We start from the raw sequence: 21980 nt of genomic DNA, 5'->3' as shown, positions 1-21980 counted from the left end.
CCTCAGTACCACATACACAAGAAAGCCCAAGGACAGTGCTCAAGCCCCAAGTTCAAGCCAGGACTGGCAAAAAAAAAAAAAACAAAAAAAAAAAAACTAAAAAAAAGTTAGTAAATGAGGCCACCTCAGAAACAGCAAAATGATGGCAATGAACAACTTTAATAAGGAATCAATGAGATGGCTTTAATGGATAAGCATGCATATTGAAAGCCAGAGAATTCCTTATGTCTAGATTTAAAGATTTTTCGTCCATCAAGCTCAAAGTCTTTCCTTTAGGTCCAAGATCAGGACTTTAGCTCAGTACCTCTACCAACTCCAACATGTGTTTTAAGTTTCTATATGGGTTGCTTTCCCAGTCAATGAATGCTTAACTTACTTTACTAAGACCAACATTGTGGTATTTCTTTTCCATTATCTTCTTCACAGGTTCTTCTTCCTTAAAGGTAATAAAGCAGAATCCACGCCTCTTGTTGGTCTTGTTGTCCATGGGGAGCTCTATAGATTCCACCTGTCATAAAAAAATTTCATATTCTAAGTTTGCATTTTGCTAGTAACAAATTTATGTTATCAAAGGGAAAAGCCATTAAAAAAAAAACCATCATTTGACCCCTAAATGCTTCTGAAGTATGTTTATTCAAGCCTACTTTTTTTGGCCTGTCCTATGGCTTGAATTCAGGGTGTGGGTGCTGTCATTGAGCCTCTTTGTGATTAAGATTACTAGGCATATGTCAAAAACAACCTGTTTCAAATGTTTTACATCACTACTACTCCTAACTATAATGCTGAACAAACAACCATGTAGCTCTTTCAACTTGCTAAATGGAGATAAATGCATATATGCACCAAGAAAAATACTAAATATTGGTTTAATTATTTCTTATTGAACAACAGCACCACTTTCAGCCTTCTCTGAATAGTTTATTGGAGATTAGTCTCAAGGACTAGCTTCAAACCATGATCCTCAGAACTCAGCCTCCACAGCAGCTAGGATTACAGGTGTGAGCCACCAGCCCCAGCCATTTAAAGAGGTTCTTTTCTGATTCAAATATATACTGTGTTCATACTTAATATAACAAGCTTCATCCAACTACTAACATTTGCTACTATAGTACCACAATACAATCTCAGATGGCTGAAGCGAGAATGAAGAGAAAAATGTCTGCCATTTGGGAAAAACCCAAGCAGCGGAGTGGGCAAAACTACTGCAACTGAAGAGCACAAACACAACAAAAGGCAAGATCCTATTCCATCTTAGTATGGCTAGTGCCAAGAAAGTAAATAGTGGTAGAGTCCCCGTTATCTGCTCTTGCAAACATTTAGGATACATTCCCAGAGTCTTATAGATATTAATTCCTAAATACTGACACGTGCGAATCAAATAAACGATGTATAAGCTATACCTGGGGCCCAAGACCAGAACTTCTCAGCTTAACTTCAATCCACTAAATCCTACTAGGACTCTTTTATTTCACTACTAAGTCTATAATTAGTCTTATTGTTTGTACCTATGTGTTTAAATGAAGGTTTTGCATGTTATTCTTTATTAGCCTAACTGTATACAGTAAGGGGATTTATCTTGGTATTTCCATACATGTATCTAACATACTTTTAAATCATATTCATCTCCTCTATTTGTTTCTTACCATCCTCCTTACTACATTTTATACTTCATTCACTGCTTTTCTAGTCTCAAAATTTCTTCCTGTATTTTAGGAAACCCAATCTGGACTTCTTGAGGTTGAGAATGAGACAAACACCGTCTGTGCCTGACACAAAAGAATATATCCATAGTCCTAACTATGTGGAACACAGAGGCAAGAAGATCGTTAAAATCCTAGAATTCAAGGCCAGAACAAGACATAACAAGACCCTACCTCTTACGTAAAAAAAAAAAAAAAAAAATTAGAATGTTTGGACTATTCCAACTTAGTTTAACTGCACCCTACAATATTTGATGTAGGTCTTTGAAAAGAAAAATCTCACAAACATAGCCTCCCCTTAAACAGCTTTGAAAATGACTGAGTCCACTTAAATGTTTAATCACATTCACACCAACTTAAACTTGGGTCAAATTACGACATACCTCACCAAAGCCACCAAAGTACTCCCTTATTTTCTCTTCAGGTGTATCTGGAGAAAGGCCACCAACAAAAATTTTTTTAACAGGCTCTTTTGTTTTCATGGCTTTGGCCCTTTTAGGATCAATCACCTTCCCATTCAATTTATGTTCTTTCTGATCCATGACCTAAGGAAATTAAGTATTTCATTTTAAATAACTAACATTCAAAGACAATTTACCTAAACAACTAAAAATACCTAAAGTTAGGAATATGCATGCCTGGGTGAAGATTAAACTATCAAATCATACGGTGATATGAGATCAGCTAACATATGCAAGTGTTTAAATTTCAAGGTCAGTAAGTTAGGGGAGGGGAAGTACCACACAAATTTAACCATTTACAAGGAAAACATCTTTCATAGGTAACAACATAAATAAAATTTGGTTGCTACTTCCCTAGAATCAAAATATTGATTTGATTAGAAGTTGGTTACCTATCAAAACAGAAATATGTGAACTGGCACATACTTTTAATTAAGCATTTTAAGCTCTTCCGCATGTGTGCCCTTGGCATAACCCTAGCCAAGTTCAGTATTTTTTTTTTTAAATAAAGCCCAACATACAGAAAGTACCAATTCCTAAATCTGCCCAGTTCCCTCACAAAAATGTATTGGCAAAAACTTTATCTCTTCCTTCTTGTACTTGTAAAAATGCAACAATGTACAAATTCATTACATCAAGCTATCCATGTTTCATTTATATTAGCCCATCAGAATATGTAACACACTACCTTATCTACACTCTCCGATTCTTTAAATAGCACAAAGCCAAAACCCCTTGATCGCCCTGTGATAGGATCTAACTTCAGAGTGCAGTCTACAACTTCACCAAATTTGGAAAAGTAGTCCTTCAGATCTTTCTTTGTAGTGTCCCAGCTAAGGCCTCCTATAAACATTTTCCTGTAAAGACAAAAGGCAGTATTAAAACGCTAAAAAGAAAATTAAATTTTTCCTTAATTATTATCTACATCAACAACATATCTTTTCCAAAATGTATTATTCCTAGACAGAATATTTAAATGTCATTCTTCCTACTAGGCACACATCAAAACCAAAAACCCGTTCCAAAAGCTTTGTATCACTGCTGCTCCTAAGTTACTATAATGGTGAGCAAACAGCCAAGTACTTCTGTCAACTTGCTAAATAGAGATAAATGCATATATGCCCCAAGAAAAATACTAAATACTGGTTTTTTTTTAATTGACAGTATCAAAAGATAGACCACAGCCTCAAATTTCTTTCACTTAAATTTTTTTTTTCTTCTCAAATTTGTCAGATGTTCATTAAACTGTCCAAGATTATACAGCAGTCACCTCTACTGATAATCAGCATTCTGTTTGTGGTGATGCTCCTTTTCTAGTTTTAAATAGTTCTGCCATTTGCAGAGTTCTTAGCATAATTTTTTTGTCTCACAAAAACCAAAAGTACTTAAAAAACAAAGACAAAAATAACCACATGAACTTGGTAATAATTATCCTCTAAAGCAAATTCATTAGCTTAACACAGGGAACTTTGGTTGGCCAGTAGTAAAATATTTATATCTGTAGTATTAGAAGTGACAGGTGGTTAAGTAGGAACCAATCAAACCCCTCCCCACTCAAAAAAGAAGATAAAAGAAATTTAAAGTTAAGTCTTAACAGAAAAATGTGAAGATGTTCAGTTCTGGCAACAGCTCTGTGATCCTTTTACCATCTGCTTCTTTGTGGGGGAGGGAGAAAGCTACCTGTGTAGCTGGTAATTCTTGAACTAGTAACTCTTTGTTATGAAAATGTTTTCACCGTGGGAATAAAATTATGATTTTTATCTCTATAAATTGAGGAGTGGATCATGAGTACAGACAGAAATAATATGGCACCAACTTCGAGATGCGTGAAGAAATTAAAGGCCAGCTTTTCATATAGAACATCTCCATGTTGTGGGCTCTGAAGATAATTGCCACTCAGGTCCACTCTTGCAACAAAAGGCCAATTGTCCCTAGAAGTAGGGCTTCTTCTTAGGTGACCAAGACTATTTTACCAGACTTGTTTATTAATTAATGACAAAGCTTTTAATGCAAAAACATTCTTTCTTAGATATATTGTGCTTCCCATTAAAGGTTAAGTTTCCAACTTTCAAATGTATGCTACAATTGGGCCATTTATGCTTAATTTTCAGGACCTCATCAGATAAATTATATGCTTTAAAGTTTTATAACATTTGTAACTGTTTTTTGGTACTTTACAATCAAGTGAACATAATCCAACTCGTAATGCTGTATAGGTATTTTAAATGTTCTTGCCAACTCTGTGGGAAATTTTAAGATATTTTTTCTCAGTATGCATTTCTTTCAGTGAAGTAACATCATCCTCCTGGTTGAACCCCCCATTTTATTTTTTACATAATGTTATATAAATCTGTTGGTTTTTTTTAACCCAAAGGTCCAGTGTCTATTAACAACATTTATCCTTTCCAGAGATGATGATCAGTCAAAAAAAAAAAAAAAAGATGAGAAACAGTACTATTAATTACCTCTTAAGTATGTATCAAGGTCTAGAAAATAAGCTTTGTTGATATGCCATTATTTTAAAATGTCCCACCAATAATCCAACTAACTGAAAGTATTTCAACCTAAAGAAAATAAAGCTATAATAAAAGACTTTTTACTAATGTTTGACTGTGTTTTGGTACCAGTCCTGAGGCTTGACTCAAAGTCTAGGCAATATCCTTGCGCTTTCTGGCTCAAGGCTAATGCTCTACTACTTGGACCATGGTTCCACTTCTGGCTTACTTCTCAGGTAAGAATCTCCCTGGATGGCTTTGAACTATAATCCTCACATCTGAGCTTTCCGAGTTGCTAGGATTACAGGTGAGAGCCACCAGCACCCAGCTAAAACCCCATTTTTAGAAAGTAAATTTGAATGGCAAGAAATTGTTATTTGATCATTCACCAAATATCAAGAGAATTTGTTTTAATTTTATGAACATGTACACTGAGAAAGTCTTCTTAAAATTAAAATTAGTAAACAAAATCACAAAGAAATATAAACACCTAGAATAAGGTATACTCAATTATATTTTCAGCTATTTGGGGGAAGGGGGGAAATGGGCAGTCCTGGGGCTTGAACTCAGGCCCTGGGCACTGTCCTTGAGCTTTCTCACGGCGAGCGCTCTATGACTTATGCCACAACACTTATGCCAGCCTTTTCTGTGTATGTAGTAACCAAGGAATTGAACCCAGGGCTTCATGCATGTGAGGCAAGCAATCTACTGCTAGACCAAATTCCCAGCCCTCATCTATTTTTGAAATAGGAAGTTAAACTTAAATATTTAATCTGCATACCAATTAATCTATGGACTCAATAATGTTCTCTCTAAAAACAACTTCCCATCTTCTAGTCAGTTGTTAAAATTTAGACTCCCTTAGAACTAAAAGGAGTCACTGGAAATATCTTTCCTCAACAAATCTCATTTTCCCAGAATATCAAAATCCTCTGATCCATACAATCTCTGGTTCTCAACAATCAGAGCAAAAGCTAGGATCACAATAGTTCAAGAATTAACTCCAACTACTAAGAAGGTAAAGATCAGGATGGAGGTTCAAAGGCCAATAGGACCTCCCAACAAAAAATTGACTCTGCCTAACACCCCAGTACAAAAGATCAAAAGTCATGGACAGATCAGGCAAAAAGACACTAAATGCTATGACTCTATAGACTTAATGTTTTATTTCATAAATTAATATGTATCTATGATATACAAACCCTTAGCCTAATTTTGATTATGTTCTAAAAACTAAGTGCCAGTGATTGTATAGAGATTCCCTTCTTGAATACTCATTTGTTAAACATGTCATTTGAAATATGATGTAAAAATCAATGTTAATAAATTCTTTAATAAAAAAAAAAAACATAAAGGAGATGAAAAAAAAGACACTAACTGAAAAAGCAAGGAGAGCTAGAGTAAGGAAGAATGGCTCAGGTGACCAAGCAACTGCCAAGCAAGCACAACAAAGCTGAAACCTCAGTATCATACATGCACATACAAAAAAAAAAAAAAAATTGAGTAAGGTAGCTATCCAGTACCTTTAATAAGCCAAGTATTCTCTGCCTTCAAGTACACCCTATCTTCCTCAATCCCTGTCATTTTATTTGAAATGCTTTTCTTCATAATATCACGCCTTCACCACCTTAATCAAATAACCTATTTCATTTTGTACTTAAAGTAGCCAACTCTGAAACTTTTAAGTAAAGTACAAGTCATTGCTGAGATTAACTTAAATGGCTCTTCTCTGAAACAAGTACTTTAGCAACACAAAAGCACAAACTTTAGTGTTTGTTTTGGTCAGACATAGGGGCTTGAACTCTGGGCCTGGACACTGTTCCTGGGCTCTTCAGCTCAAGGCTAGTGCTCTACCACCTGAGCCACAGTGCCACTTCCAGTTTTCTGGTGGTTAATGAGAGATCAGAGTCTCACAGAGTTTAGTGCCTGGGCTGGCTCTGAACCCATCCTCAGATCCTCAGCCTCCTGAGTAGCTAGGATTACAGGAGTAAGCCACCAGCATCTGGCCCAAAAGCACTAACTTTCTTAAAGTCTGGCTGCCTTGAAGGCTAATTTTACTAATAAAACTTTTAAGTACTAAGTCATCAAAAGTAACCACAAAATGCCTAATGCTATAGCCAAGTTTAAAATCTGATCTTTAAAACAATAAAGGCCAGGACCAGGAGTTTTGGCCTAGTGGTAGTGTTCACCTAGCATGCACAAAGCCCTACGTTCAATTCCTCGTACCACATACACAGAAAAAGCCAGAAGTAGTGTGCAGTTGAAGTGGCAGGGTGCTAGCCTTGAGCAAAAGGTGTTCAATGACAGTGCCTAGGCCCCAAGTTAAAGCCCCAGGACTGGGGGATGGAGGGGGAAGGCCAAGTGCTGGTGGTTCATACTTGTAAGCTACTCAGGAGGCTGAGGCATGAGGATCACAGTTCAAAGCCAAGGGCAGTGTCCAGGCATGGAGCTTAAAAGCCTCAGAACCCACATCAAATCAATAAGAAAAAAAGAAGACTTCACATTCAGTATTTACTAACAAACTTAATCCCATTTGTGAGTTAAATATTTCCAAATTCAATGCATCATTTCTATTTAAAACACCTACTCAACAATAAAAGTCTCTTTGCTTCCCAAAACCATGGATATTTCTCACCAATGTCAAGTCAATGACCAGCATAGTTACTTAACCGGAGTGTGTCCTAAGTCTATTCAAAGGACATCAGATTGCTTTATGGGCCACCTTTTATTCTAAGACTATCTAGAGGCAGAAAACTCAGAGTGAAGAATGAAGGGAAATTTTTAAAGACTAAATCACGGAATTTATGATTTGTGATTAGGATTAGAGTGGGTTAACATGCCAAAGAGTGTAATGCATTAACGCTTCCATGAGTTATTACTAAGCACAATGTAAACATAATAAAGCCACTTTTTTCATTTACTCCATTTTTACTTCACAGGCACCATTAACTCTTCAACACTAGAGAAAACATCACAGATCATGATTTCATATAAACAGATCTTAATGTAATTTTCAAAAATGAAGTCTTCAAATACTGTAGAAAAATGTAAAACATGTCGGGGTGAGAGCAGGGGCTCACACCTGTAATCCTAGCTACTCAGGAGGCTGAGAGCTGAGGATCAAGGTTCAAAGCCAGCCTGGGCACAAAAGGGCCTAACACTCTTATCTCCAATTAACCTCTAGAAAATGGGAAGTGGGGCTTGGCTCAAGGACAGGGCCTTGAGCTGAAGAGCTCAGAGACAGCGAGCCCCAGGGCCAAGTTCAAGCCCTATGACCCACAAAAAAAAAAAAAAAGGAAGAATGAAAAATGTAAAACCTAACTTTTAAAGACCCACAGAGTAGAAGTTGGGTCATTTTTTATTTAAGGGCCTTTCAATGTAGCTTTCTAAAGTTACACAGCTGTATTCACATAAGTCACTTTCTGTGAAAATAATTTAAAACACAAAAGTCAATACTTATATAGTGCTGGCTGGGGAAAACATTCCAATTTAATAATCCTGATGTTTTTTTCCCCCAACAGTGTAAGATGATTCCCTGGACTATACACTGAGTTCACTAGTTTAAACACTAGTAAAGTAAATAATAAATGCTTTAAAGATACTTTCTCATATTGAGGATATGGCTCAAATGGTAAGAGTGCTGGCCTACCAAGCATAAGGCCAAATTCCAATACAAAAAACTTTCCTTAGTATTTACTGTAAAATCTCTTCTTTAAGAACAAAATTACAAATTGTTACTTTCAATTTTGAAGTAGGTGCAGGAAACATAAAATCAGTTCTCTGAAACTTTTTTGGTCAGTTGTGGGGCTTGGGCACTGTCCTTGAGCTTTTTTGCTCAATGCTAGAGTGCTACAACTTTGAGCCACAGTTCCCTTCTGGTTTTGAGACAGAAGTCTCACTGGGACTTTTTGCCCCATGCTGACTTCAAATGGCAGTCCATCAATCTCACCTCCTGAGTGTCTAGGCTAACAGGCAGGAGCCACTAGTGCCTGGCCATTGCTTTTTTAAAGTCTCAAAATTATAATAATACCACAACAGCAATAACACATTTTTCCTTAGAAATTATGCCATGCATTTTGAATTTAAACCTCTAGTTAACTATACTGAAAAGATGATACTAGATATACAATATGTAGTGATTTCAGAATTTATATAAAAACTATTCTTGGAAATACCCTATAAAACTTTGACAAATAGGTCAAAAAATATAACCAGACCTTTAAAAGTATGATCTGATTTATCACTCATAAAAGCCTCTCAACTGCACTGGGAAGATGGCTCAATGTTAAAGTGCTCTGCTTGCAAACAGGAAGCCCTGGGTTTGATTCCCCAGTACCTCATACAGAGAAAAAGCCAGAAGGGATGCTGTGGCTCAAGTGGTAGAGCACTGGCTTTGAGCAGAGAGGGAGCTCAGGGACAGTGTCCAGGACCCAAATTCAAGACCCAAGACTGGCAAAATTAATTAAATAAATAAATAAAAAACCTACTTACACCACTACATTAAAGCATCAATACAAATGCTGCATGCTCAAAAACGGTTCCATCAAAATAAATATGAATTTTAGTATATTATTTTCCCCAGTATTTTGTTGTTGCATGTGGAGCTTGAAGTCAAGAGGCTGGGTACTGTCTCTCAGCTTTTTTGCTCAAGGCTAATGCTTTACCATTCTGAGGCACAGCTCCACTCATAAACTTTAAGGTGGCTAATTGGAGGTAAGAGTCTCATGGACTTTTCTGCTCAGGCTGGTTTTGAACCAAAATCCTCAGACCTCAGCCTAAGTGACTAGAATTGTGTGACGACCTCAGCCTCCCTAAGTGACCCATCACCATCCAGCATAAGATTCTTTTATATTAAATTCCTAAGTGACTAGAATTTTAAGTGTGACCCACCACCATCCAGCTTAAGATTCTTTTATATTAAACATCTGTACTGGGCTGGGAGCGTGGCCTAGTGGTAGAATGCTTGCTTGCCTAGCACATGAAGCCCTGGGTTTGATTCCTTAGTACCACATACACAGCAAACCTGGAAGCGGTGCTGTGGCTCAAGTGATAAAGCACTAGCCTTGGGCACAGAGAGACTCAGGGGTAGTGCCCAGGTCTTGAGTTCAAGCCCCAGGAGTGGCCAACACACACACACACACACACACACACACACACACTGTATTCCAAAACAACTACTATAAAGATAACTAGATTGGAAACAAACATTAAATGACAGTTAAAAAATTTACCCAACATTTCCATTCTTATAAGAAATCAGTAATATCTTGCTTTAACTTTGTAAATTCATTTATCTAGGAGTTAAAGGTTTGTGTTTGATTAGCCTAAGTTTCTGATCAGCCAAGATCACTATATATTAACATATGAAATTTCCTACTAAGAATCAATTTAGACACCAATGATGAAATCAGGAAGTATTTTCTTTTAAACACTAAGGAAAAACTATAAGAAATTCATATTAAGACTATATTTTTGAGATTTTTGGGGGGGGCTGAGTTTACCCCAATTTTGCAACCCTTTTTTTAAAATTAGGGGGCACACTGGTAATCCTAACTACTCAGGAGGCTGAGATCTGAGGATTACAAGTCAAAGCTAGCCTGGGCATGAAAGTCCGTGAGATTCTTACCTCGTAATAACCAACAGAAAACCAGAAGCGGCATTGTGGGCATTGTGGTTAAAAATGGTAGAGTGCTAGCCTTGAGCATCCAAGCCCTGATTTCAAGCCCCATGAATGACCCCAAAACAACAAAAACCACAAGGGGCATGTGAATTTCCAAGACCGAGGCCTTTTGGTGGCTTGAAATGTAGATAAGCATTTGCCATGTTTACTACATCCAAATCTTTCCTTCCTACCCACCCAAATATTAAATACACAGCCTGAACATACTACTAAAACACACTTACCTTTTATTCCATAGGAGTAAACCAGGTAACACTGGTTTACTGGCAATATATCAACTATTAGGGAACCAGATCTATGTACAAGCTTTGAAAGTAGGCTATTAGTCAGTCTTTGAGTTCAAGTTTCCAATATATAGATCAGCAAGCCGAACAGTAAATGTGCTGTATTACCTTAAGACTACAGCTGTTGGAAATAGACCTCATGCTTTTCCAACATCCAGTTCATTGTCCCATCTACTAAAGTGATGGAGAACTAAAGTCAAATCAAGCTTGGACTAATGGAAATATCATTCCAATGTATGAGTGTGTACAACTGTAGTGCAGTTCTAAGTGAAAAGGGACAGTTATTCTTTAAAGAGTTTCTTCAAGAGTTTTATCTTCACTTGAAGGTTAAATCTGATACTTCATAATAAAATGGGTATATTTCAATATTAAAGCAATTTACAGATAAGAGTACTTAGGCAGCATAAGTCATAATATATTAAGGCAGTTACAGATGAAAATTCCTAGACAACTTGAGTACTAATACACTTTAAACTAGGAGTCAGATCTGGGGAGGAGTGGGAGAAGAATCTCAGTTAACATTTAACATATTTATCTCAAAAGTTATTTTTTACTCATCTTCTCCAGTTATTTTTCACTGATCTTCAATTACAAACTTTTAACTTTCTAACAGATGGAAACTTGTCAAAGAATTTTAATACTCCTGGACTCTAATGTGCATGTCTTTCTTCATCCCTACCACCACAAATGCAGGGCTTCCTCTACCTTGGCTAGGCAGTTAACTCTATCAACTTGTTACCCTAGCCCTTTTTGCTCTGATTATTTTTGAGATAGGATCTCAAGTTTTACCTACCAGGCTGGCCTGGACCACATTTTCTTATACTTCCTGGACTAACATAACACACTCAAGTTTTTTCTCCAGATAAAAAGCTTGACAACTTTTCCCCTGCTATCCTGAACTCCAATTTTCAGCTTCCCAATGTAACTAGGATGACATGCACAGAGCACTGCATCCACATTGTTAAGAAAAATCTTTCTACCTGAGCAAAAGGAAAACAGATACCCTTCTGATCTCTACCTTCCCAGTAGCTAAAATTACAGGTATAAGCCACCCACATCAGGCAAGAATGGAGTTTAATATTCATTCCTTAAATGTTCACCATTACAGGATTGGGGGTATTAAATTGCTCCAGAAGCACTAGTGTTAGATTATATGGTCTTAGCCCATTCCTTTAAAATTAGACAGGAAACAACTTAACGCAAAACTTCCAGAAAGAACTACACTTAGGTTTGTATATTAGTCCTTATAGGAGAGCTACTAATCTCGTGCATAAAAAGTATTGCTACATGGGGCCGGGAGTTTGGCCTAGTGGTAGAGTGCTTGCCTAGCATGCACGAAGACCCGGGTTCGATTCCTCGGTACCTCACATACATAGCAAAAAGCCAGAAGTGGTGCTGAGGCTCAAGTGGTAGAGCTCTAACCTTGAGAAAGTCCAAGGACAGTGCTTAGGCCTTGAGGTAAAGCCCAGGACTGGCAAAAAAAAAAAAAAAAGTATTGCTACACTTTTATAATTGAGACTCTATTCAGTGAGGGGGAGGAGGGGGATAAGAGGGGGATAAAAATCAATCTACCTACTTTGTAAAGCCATCTGTCTGAAAGCTAATATTCTAATCTTCCACTACTTTATACCACTGGGCCACAGCTCCACTTCCAGTCTCACAAACTTTACTACCCTGGCTGGCTCTGAATCCCAATCCTCAGATCTCAGCTAGTACAATCATGAGCCACTGGTGCCTAACTGCTCTTTAAATTTTAATCTCTGTCCCATATATGTAGCTATATGGTACATTATTAACTCATTTTAATATATTTACTCCAAAGGAACTGCAGTACTACACAAAATAATGGCTATCTCAAAGCAAAATGAGAAATTCCAATGAAATGAAGTTTATTAACTAAATTAGGATTAAAAGTGGTGGTGAGTGGGTGTGGTCCTAGCATTTCAGGAAGCTAGTTGATATAGCAGAATCAAGAGTTTGAGTACAGCCTAGGCTACCTAGTAAGAACCAACCAAAAAAAAACCCTAGAGATCATGTCAAAGATTAAAGTTAGGTGAACAAAGTTTTACTGAACACTTAAGTCTCAATCCTCATAATAACCTGTGGAAACAGCCAGTAGGGTTCTAACAGGAATTGCTTTTAAATGCAGAAGGGAAAAAAAAACTCTGCCTAAACCAAATTTGTTTTGAAAAAAATTTAGGCAAAATGTGACATTTTGATGCCAGCCATGGGTCTTGAACAGTCTGTCTGAGGCTAGCACTCTATCACCTGGAGCCACAGATCTACTTCAGCTGCGTGTGTTCATGACTATCTAATTGAGATAGTCATGAATATTTCTTCCTGTGTCTAGCAACTATCCTCAGATCTTAGCCTCTGAATTATTACAGGCATGAGCCATGGGTGCCAAGTGAATTTATGATCTTTTCAATCTGATTTGTAAATCAAATACACACAGACGTATACTGAAGAAATTAGAGATGATTTTGTAACTACTAACTTATTTACCCACACCATCAGAACTATGTTATCAAAAGGGAGACAAAAAATACAGTATGACAAGAGCATACACATAGAAAAAGGGGTTTAAGGATTTTGGAAAGTTTCTGTCCAAAAACACTTGTTCCTGCAGCAAAATGGAGCTGGATGATTGAACAGTTAAGTCAAATATTAAGACTTTAAAAATGAATACTACTCAAGCCATCACCTGTAATCTATGCTAATTAGAGGCTGAGGAAAGTGGATCATTTGAGTCCATAAAGACCAGAGACACAGAGAGAGAAAAACTGAGGGAAAAGAGAGGAAAAAAGGAACAAAGAACGACCATAGAGGTATAAACTTGCCTCAGTAAAATCTACTTTCAGTGGAGAGCAATTGGTTACAACATTAATGACAGTTATCAACTTTTCCTGTTTACCCAAAAGTTTGTAAAAAGTTAGTTTTAATAGGGCATCCATGTTTGACACCAGTTAGTCTAGCTACTCAGGAGGCTGAGGTATAAGAATTGAAGTTTGAAGCCAATTCAGGGAAGAAAAATCCTGAGTCTTATGTCCAATTAACCACCAAAGAGCCGAAAGTGGAGCACTGGCTCAAGTGGTAGGATACTAGCCTAGAGCAAAAAAAGCTCAGGGTCAGCACCCAGGCCAGGGACCCTTCCCATTACAGCTTTTGGTAGCAGAGCAAATACAATTCACTGACCTCAATTCAACTTACTGAGAACAACTATAGAAAATCCAAAATAAACTTGAAATCAAGTCAAATAGTAAACACGACCTATTGGCTAGTAATGAAATGGAAACTATCCCAGCCTACTAGTCACTGATAGGGAATGTTCATTTGTATTTTTATTTACTATGTGAAATACTTATCCTAGTCCATGTTTTGCCTTTTCTGTAATGTAAAACTGAACAGTGAATGAGAACACAGAATTAAGTCAAAGTGTATAAAATTTAAAATGTTTATCCCAGATGGGCTTTTAAAATACAATGTAGTTTACATATTCAACAATTATCTGCTAATTACTGACCAGCTAATCTCCAATGGTAAAGATACAAACACGGGGATGATTCAAATATGATCCTAAAGGAAGAAAGACATTTAGAGGGGAAAGTCGGGATAAAAAGAACAATACTCAACCTACCAGCCTCCAAAGAGAAGTCATGCAATTGTGAATACATGTCAACCAAGTGTAATTAACATTCCAGCCAAATCACACTGAAAATAAAAAGTCTGGTAAGAGCTGTAGTGGGGAGCCACATAAGCCCACCTCTGAATACAACACATTCAATGATTATAAAAAGTATATTTACAAAAACTGCTGGTGAAAGATAAGCACTTTTGTGCACACAATATTACTTTAAGAATTGTGTTACTTTTGACAGCCCCAGAATATCTTGGTAAAACATGCAAGACATCTTTAACACAAATACTACATAAAGTTGTCTCCATACTTGGCCTTACCCTTATCATTTCAAAAATAATTTTATCTTAAAATAAATGTGAAATTAGGTACATTTTGCCTTGCCCATAATATAAAAATCAGTATTACTAACTACATTTAAGTTAATCAAGCTGTGATAACATGCATTACTACATACCAAATAATAGCATCAGTTTTGCCCAAAGATCATTCAGGATACCTAAAAAGGTTTTTATATCCCAGGCACAAGATAACTTACTGTACTAATGTATAGAATTTCCTGGGGATCAATGGGCAAATAACACAAAGCCTCTCCATATTATTACTACTGAGACCTTTAAAATACAGAAATAAAATTTAAAAGTTTTACCATTCTTCCCGCTGTGCCGTCGCTGCTTCAGTGTGTCGAGGGGAGGAGTTTGAATGGCTAGGGAATTAACAACCGGTACAGCAACCAATCAAAATTCTAGTCTTAGTTTTTGACATTGTTAGGGTTAAAAACTAATTCATTTACACTTCAATTCAACAGTAATTACTACAAAGGCAGTTGCTATGTGATTGGAAAACTTGGGGCAAATATACTAGAAACCTTGCCCCAAATAGTTATACAATTAATCATTTTGGTTCCTCTGCCCGAAGAACAGAATTTAGAAAGCAAAACCAAAATGAAAAGGCTTAAGTTTCAGAATACTTAACATACACATATTCCTTTCTCAAATTAAGCCACATATAGTTTCAAGATTAGTTGTTTAATTTCCCATCCCACCTCCACTACCCCAAAGGCAGTACAATCGGCAAAACAGCCTGCCAAGTCAGCCTGGGCTGGGACTATTAAATAAAGTTTATTCTTCCCCAACTCCCCCTACAAATACTATGCTCATACTCAGTAAAAGAAATATTACTTTCTAATACTGGGTTAAAGTGATATTCTATTCTTTTAGGTAACACGGAAACATTTATACTAATGATAGTGAAAAAAATCACAAGCACATCCCCATTACTAAATGGAATAGAAGAGTTAACTCAAAATCAGCAGTCAGTAATGGGGACAAGAAAACCCAACCAAGAACGAGATTTAGTCCCTCCTGCTAACTCCTGTATTCACTCAGCTTCCGAAAAGCTGCATTTAATAAAGCAAAAGCAGCTTTAGGTTATTACATCCAATAGTTATTCCACTTAGAGAAGGCAAGTTAGTACTTAAAAACCTGCAAAAAAAAAAAATCATCCTATAACAGTACGGGACTTTGTCCGTTTTATTTAAGAGTGGGTCTCCTATAAGAGAGCGGGAAATGAGAAAACCCGGGGGGAGGGGGAGAGCCAAGCTGCAGAGCAGGAGATGTAAAAACTATTATTAAGTTGCCCCCAAACAGCAAGCAAGCAAGAATCCAGTGCGTTGGAATAGTCTGGCATCTTAGGAGCTGAGGGCGCGAAAAAGGGTGCGCGGTTGGTGAAAGCAGCCGACTTGGGAGGGTAAAGGGTAGCAAGCTGAGAAAAGAAAACAGCCCCAGGGCAGGCCCGGGAGATTAGGATCTTCTATCTAGTCCGCGGGGCAGGACCAACCCATCCACCGGGAGTCTGGGGGATTTCGGCAGGTTCAGATTGTCCGAAATGGAGGAGAAAAGTGAGGCCTGGGCCAGGGCTGCTCCGCCACGACAGGGCAAAGGGGTGGGCAACGGAAAATGCTCAAACCTCCAAGCCTGAACAGGGATGGGCAATCTACACGTTTTTCCCCAAGCGAGTGCTTATAAGTAATCACATCAGCCCGCAAGAGGTTAGAAGCACCCCGTTAAACCTCCGTAAACCCAGGCTCCAAGCTTTTGTGGATCTGTTACCGGCTTTAATGCCTGGGACGTTAGAAAACGGGCAAGGGGGGGCGGGGGAGGGATAGCTCCGTCAGGCGGGAAAAAATCCTGGCGCCCAAGCCAGTGGGAGGAGACCCACGGCGAGGGAGGAAGGAGGGCGGGCCGGGAACGGCATGGTGACGGCTAAAGGTGGAAACGTGTGTGATGGGGGAGGGGGCGACACGGGCCCGGGAAGGAGGAAATGCAGGCCCGGAGAAGCCCAGTTGAAGGAGGCTGCAGAGGGGGGGCCCCCCCGGCCAGGGAGTGCGGGAGCGCGGCCTAATGGCGGAGGGTGGGGAGAGGGGGCCTAGCTGGGCCTGGCGGGGCTGGGCTGCCCCCTTACTCACCCTTCATCCTCCTCGTTCTTACTGGCGTCGATCTTCGCCCCCTCCGACTCGGCGCTGCCGCCTTCCGTGCCTCCGGCCGCTGTGCCGCCCCCGGTCCCGGCTCCGCTTCCCGCCGCCGCCGCTGCCCCCGGCGCCGCCGCCACCATGGCTCCCTCCTGCTCGCCCGCTGAGCCGCCTACCGCCGCCGTTGCCGCCGCCGCCGCCCCGTCCCCGCCGAACTGCTCCTCCGACATACTACTGCCTCCGCCGCCGCCGGGACGACACCCGCCGCCGCCGCGAACCGAAACTAGCAGCAAAGTAATCCCCGCTGCCGCCGCCGCCGCCGCTGCCGCCGCCGCCGCCGCCGCCGCCGCCGCCGCGCGCCCGCCCGGCCTCGCGAAGCACACAACGAGAAGGCGCGCGCGTGGCTGCACAGGCTCCGGCGCCGCTCTCTCGGCCTGCCCCCCTCGCCTCCCACTCTCACGCGGCGCACACTCCCGCTCGCTCCCGTTGCACTGGAAAGGAAGAAGAACCAGCGGCGGCCACTCTTGCCTCCTCCTCGCTTTAATGGCGCCGCCGCGGACCACCTAAAATGGCCGACGGAAGAACGGCGCGTCCCGGTCACGTGATTCCAGAGCGCGCCCTTTGCGCCGCCTCCGCCCCCTTCCGCCACTAATCCCCCCCCTCCCTCCCCCCCTTTTTCCCCCTCCTGGTTCCACCCAATCGCTCCCTTTTATACCTTCGGCGCGCGCGCTCCCCCGCCCCCGCCGCGCGGCGTGGAGGGGGGGGGGGCCTTTAAAAGGAACCGGAAGTGGCGTGCGCCGGAGTGGCCTCGCGGGGACCATCGAGAACAAGGGGCGCTGGTTCGAAGGTGGCAGCTAGAGACACCCACCCCCTCCCTCCCTCTTGCCCCCACCCTTCCGAGGATTCCGGGAGTCCACTCCGGGCTCCGCGGGGAGGAGGGACCGCGTCAGGAAGGGGGTGTGGCCTCGCCGGGTTTAAGGCCGCTGGTTTCCCGCGCGCGGGGCGGGGCGGGGCGGAGGGAGGGAGCGGCGCGGCGCGCTCGGTCCGCTGCGCCCGCTACGGTGCGGAGTCGGCCCGGCGTCCCCGGCGGCAGCGCGGTTCTGACCGGAGCGGGTAGGCCGAGGTCGCGAACGAACGCTGAGGGCTGCCTTTTACCTTTAAGCTTTGCTTTTCCCCGAGGAGGGAGGCCGACGACCGCTGTGCTGACGAGCTGAGATTGAGCTCTGCTCGCGTTCCCATCTCGGCCCTGACAGCAGTTCTTTCCTCTCGGGGAGAGTGAACTCAGCCCCAGGACTCGCTCGCTCGCTCGCTCGCTCCGTGTCGTGGGTTTAATTTAGTCTTTGTGCTAAATAGGATTTATGAATGCCGTGAGTCATCTTTGTTGTGTTTGGTTTTTGTTTGTTTTTTTTTTTTAACACCGTTAAGTGTGTATTGAGAATAACGGTAAAATGATCCTTTAATAGACCTGTTGGAAATTGCAGCTTTGTTAGGGGAATGGATGATCCAAGCTTTGGGATTTGCAGCTTTCTGAAATACCTTAGAAGAAAATAAAGCTTATGCGTACATCTGTGGAAAACAAAAACAACTATTTGCTGTTCACTGTGGATCCTGAATAAGGCTAAAAGTTTGGAAAAGTCTGTCCAGCATAGAATTGTGAGCCTGAATCCTTGCTCTTGGGAGGCAGAATGATCGCAAGGATCCTTACTGAGACTCAAAAAAAAACAGACTTGTCTGCATTTTAGTCTCATTGGCTTTCCAAAAAAGGTCTCATTTTAATTGGGCACCAGTGGCTCATGCCTGTAAACCTAGCTATTAATGAAGCTGAAGTCTGAGAATCTCAAATTTGAAACCAGTTAGGGCAGGAAAAACCTTGAGATTGTTTTTATTAACCACCGAAGAAGCCTGAGGAGCTGTGGCTCAAGTGGAAAAATGCCAATCTTGAGCACAAAAAAAAAGAAAGAAAGAAATGAACACAGCCCCTCAAAGCACCAGAACTGATACAGACGAAAAATACAAAGATCTGATTTAGTTCCCTAGCAGCCTAAAGTTAAAATTTGTATTGCAACTTAAGTGATAATGTGTGAATACCACATCACTCAAAGACCTTAATGTTGTGGCCAGAATTTCTCCAATCTTGTGCTCCTTCATCTATCCGTCTATCCTCAACGCACTCCTAACTTGACTCTTTAAATGTTCCTCATCTACCCCGAAATACTTCCTCCCGTCAAATGTTAGTTTAGTTCTCTAAAGTCTTCACAGATGTTTCAGACAGAATTAGCCATTCCTCCTCACTGTATCTTACTCTACATCTGTTATTTATTTATTTTGTTGGTGGGACTAGAACTCTGGGCTTGGGCACTGTCCCTGAGCTCTTCAGCTCAAAGCTACCACCCTACCCCTTAAGCCATAGCACTATGTCTGGTTTTCTGGTGGTTAATTGGAGATGAGTCTCATGGAATTTAGTGCCTGGGCTGGCTTTGAGCCACAATCCTCAGATCTCAGCCTCCTGAGTAGCTAGGATTATAGGCTTATGCCACCTTGCCTGTCTCTCTACATCTGTTATTCTTAATTGTATCCAACTCAACCATGGATTCAGAGAGTAAGAATATCTTCTATAAGGCTGGGCATCAGTGCATCACTCCTGTAATCATCACTACTCAGAAGGCTAAGATCTGAAAATTAAAGCTTAGACAGCAACAAGACTGATACACACATGGCATAAGTGGGGGTGTGGCTCTAGTGATAAACTGCACCGTTGAGCAAGTAAGGACAGTTTCCAGGCTCTGAGTTCAAGCCCTAGTACCAAAACAAAAATGAATAAAAAGTTTGATGCTTTAAAGGGAATCCTTTTATCAGGCCCAAGTGGACACACAATGCAAGGAATTTTAATCTAGTAGATACCCTCTAAAAACTAGGCAGAGGTGCCAAAAGCATAGCCTAGTGGTAGAGTGCTTGCCTAGCATGCATGAAAGGCCTGGGTTTGATTCCTCAGTATCACATACTCAGAAAAAGCTGGAAGTGGTGCTGTGACTCAAGTGGCAGAGCACTAGCCTTGAGAAGAAATTGTCCAAGGACAGTATCTAGGCCCTCAGTTCAAGCCCCAGGACTGGCAAAAAAAAAAAAAAAATAGGTAGAAAATAATCCTGTTCTCAAATTATTTTGTTGTTTACAAAATTAGCAATCTAGTACAACCTGTCTAGAAGAAACAACAGGGAGAACCCTTTTCTTTTTTTCTTTCTCTTTCTTTTTTGGTCAGTCCTGGTGCTATCCCTGAGCTCTTTTGCTCAATGCTAACACTCTGCCACTTTGAGCCACAGTGCTACTTCCAGTTTTTCTGATAATTAATAGGAGATAGAGTCTTACAGACTTTCCTGTTTGGGCTTTCTAGAATCCCAGGTTTTGACTTGGGATTCCCAGATCTCAGCCTCCCAAGTAGCTAGAATCACAGGTATGAGCCACCAGCACCCAATGTGAAAACCCACTTCTGCACAAGGGACACAACGTTTTCTGTAACCAGATGATATATATTAGCCTAAATGGACCCATTTATTCACTTGTAGGTTTTATGCATTACATAAAACAGCTTGTAGTCAAGGATGGTGCTATGCCTGTAAATCTAGCATTCAGAAAGCTAAAGCAAAAGAATTGAAGACTATAGCCTAGCCTGAGATACATAGCAAGATCTTGTCTCAAAATAGCCTGTGATCTATGTGAAGTTGTCAGTTTCTTGTGCAGTGAGTGATGCCCTGACATTCATCTTGGTTGACAGTAAATTCTCACTTTATTCAGATAATAGAGACCTGAACAGGTGTTATTTCAGAAAATAAAAAAAGTCTACCTACTGTAGATTTTTAAAAGCCTTGCTTACCTAGGGGACTATCAAACATGTCTTTAGATGCAACCAAAGGAAAATATCAAACCAGATACATTGGCTAGTACCTATAATCCTGGCTAGTACCTATAATCCTAGCTACTTGGGAAGCTGAATCAGCAGAATCATGGTCCAAGACCAGCCCAAGGGGAAAAATTTATTAGACCTTCATCTCAACCAATAAAAGCTGGGCTAAATGATGCATGCCTGTAATTCCAGCTACTTGGAAAGCCTCAGTAGCAGCACAATCTAAGCTGACCCCAGCATAAACACAAGATCTCATTTGAAAAATAAAACAAGGGATGAATTGGCTCAAGAGGTAGTGTATCTAACTGGTGAGCTTGAGGCCTTGGGTTTAAGTTCATTATTGTTAAGGGGGGAAAAGTTTGGAAGAAGAGGGGGAAGAAGACATGATTCAAAGGATTCAAACCAGGAGCAGGTGGCTCATGTCTATTATTCTAGGTACTTAGGAAAATAAAATCTGAGGTTCATGGTTTGAAGCCAGCCCAAGCAAACAAATCCAAGATGCCAGAAATGGAAGTGGTTCGACTGGTAGAGCACCAACATTAAGCAGGAAAGCCTAGTATCGGCACAAATAGAAAAAAAAGTCTAATAGTTTGTAAATGCAACTAGAAACTTACCTTCACTTGGATGTCCATGGGCATGGGAATCTTTAGCTGTAGAAAACTGAACTCACTCTTCCCTACTTCAAATTTGCTTCTTCAATCTTTCTTTTCTTTCCCCTCCCCTCCCCTCTTGTTGGCCAGTCCTGGGGCTTGAACTCAGGACCTGGTCATTGTCCCTGAGCTGCTTTTGCTCAGAACGTAACACTCTGCCAATTGAGCCACAGCACCACCTCTGTGTATGTGGTATTGAGGAATTGAACCCAGGGCTTCATGTATGCTAGGCAAGCACCCTACCACTAAGCTACATTTCATTTGTTTTTGTCTTGTTTTGCTTATCCTGGGGCTTGAATCTGGGGCCTGCACACTGTCCCTGACCACTTGAGCCCACAGCATCACTTCTGGCTTTTTTCTGAGTAGTTTATTTCAGATAAGAGTTGCATAGACTTCCCTGTTGGGGCTGGCTTTAAACTGTAGTTCTCAGCCCTCAGCTTCCTGAGTAGCTAAGATTACATGTATGAGCCACTAATGTGTGGCTCTTGTCTCAATCAATGATATCTCCACCTACCTATGTGTTTGTCAAAAACTAGGGGATCATCTTTGACATTGTTCCTTCCTCACTCTCCCACATCTAGTCACCAATTTCTACCTCCAAAATACATATTTATTCTTAAAACATAAATACTTAGAATATAGGTAGTAGCATTTATGACATAAGTACATTTCTGGTGCTGAGGATAGTATCCAAAGCAGAGAAAA

The 21980-nt window shown here is 40.6% G+C and overlaps 1 protein-coding gene across 5 annotated transcripts in view; it reads right to left on the bottom strand.

The window, feature by feature from the left end:
- Hnrnpd (heterogeneous nuclear ribonucleoprotein D) overlaps nt 1-17355 on the bottom strand; it is a 20542-nt gene extending 3187 nt beyond the window's left edge. The window contains exons 1-5 of one of the 5 annotated variants that reach the window (XM_090343348.1): nt 16725-17355; nt 14907-14963; nt 2850-3018; nt 2084-2245; nt 377-508 (exon numbers count right to left, since the gene is read on the bottom strand). In XM_090343348.1, the coding sequence (XP_090199474.1) occupies nt 377-508; nt 2084-2245; nt 2850-3018; nt 14907-14963; nt 16725-16957 (753 nt within the window). In that variant the 5' untranslated portion in view covers nt 16958-17355. The remainder of the gene's footprint in view (nt 1-376; nt 509-2083; nt 2246-2849; nt 3019-14906; nt 14964-16724) is intronic. The other 4 variants (XM_090343347.1, XM_090343350.1, XM_090343349.1 and 1 more) reach the window with 4 other exon arrangements.
- Between the last annotated feature and the right edge of the window lie 4625 nt (nt 17356-21980).

Source organism: Megascapheus bottae, chromosome 13 (assembly GCF_031878675.1).
Source record: "Megascapheus bottae isolate mThoBot1 chromosome 13, mThoBot2.hap1, whole genome shotgun sequence".
Classification (NCBI taxonomy): Eukaryota; Metazoa; Chordata; class Mammalia; order Rodentia; family Geomyidae; genus Megascapheus; species Megascapheus bottae.
Note: the sequence above shows the minus strand (reverse complement) of the source record. Positions and strands in the feature narration are given on the sequence as shown.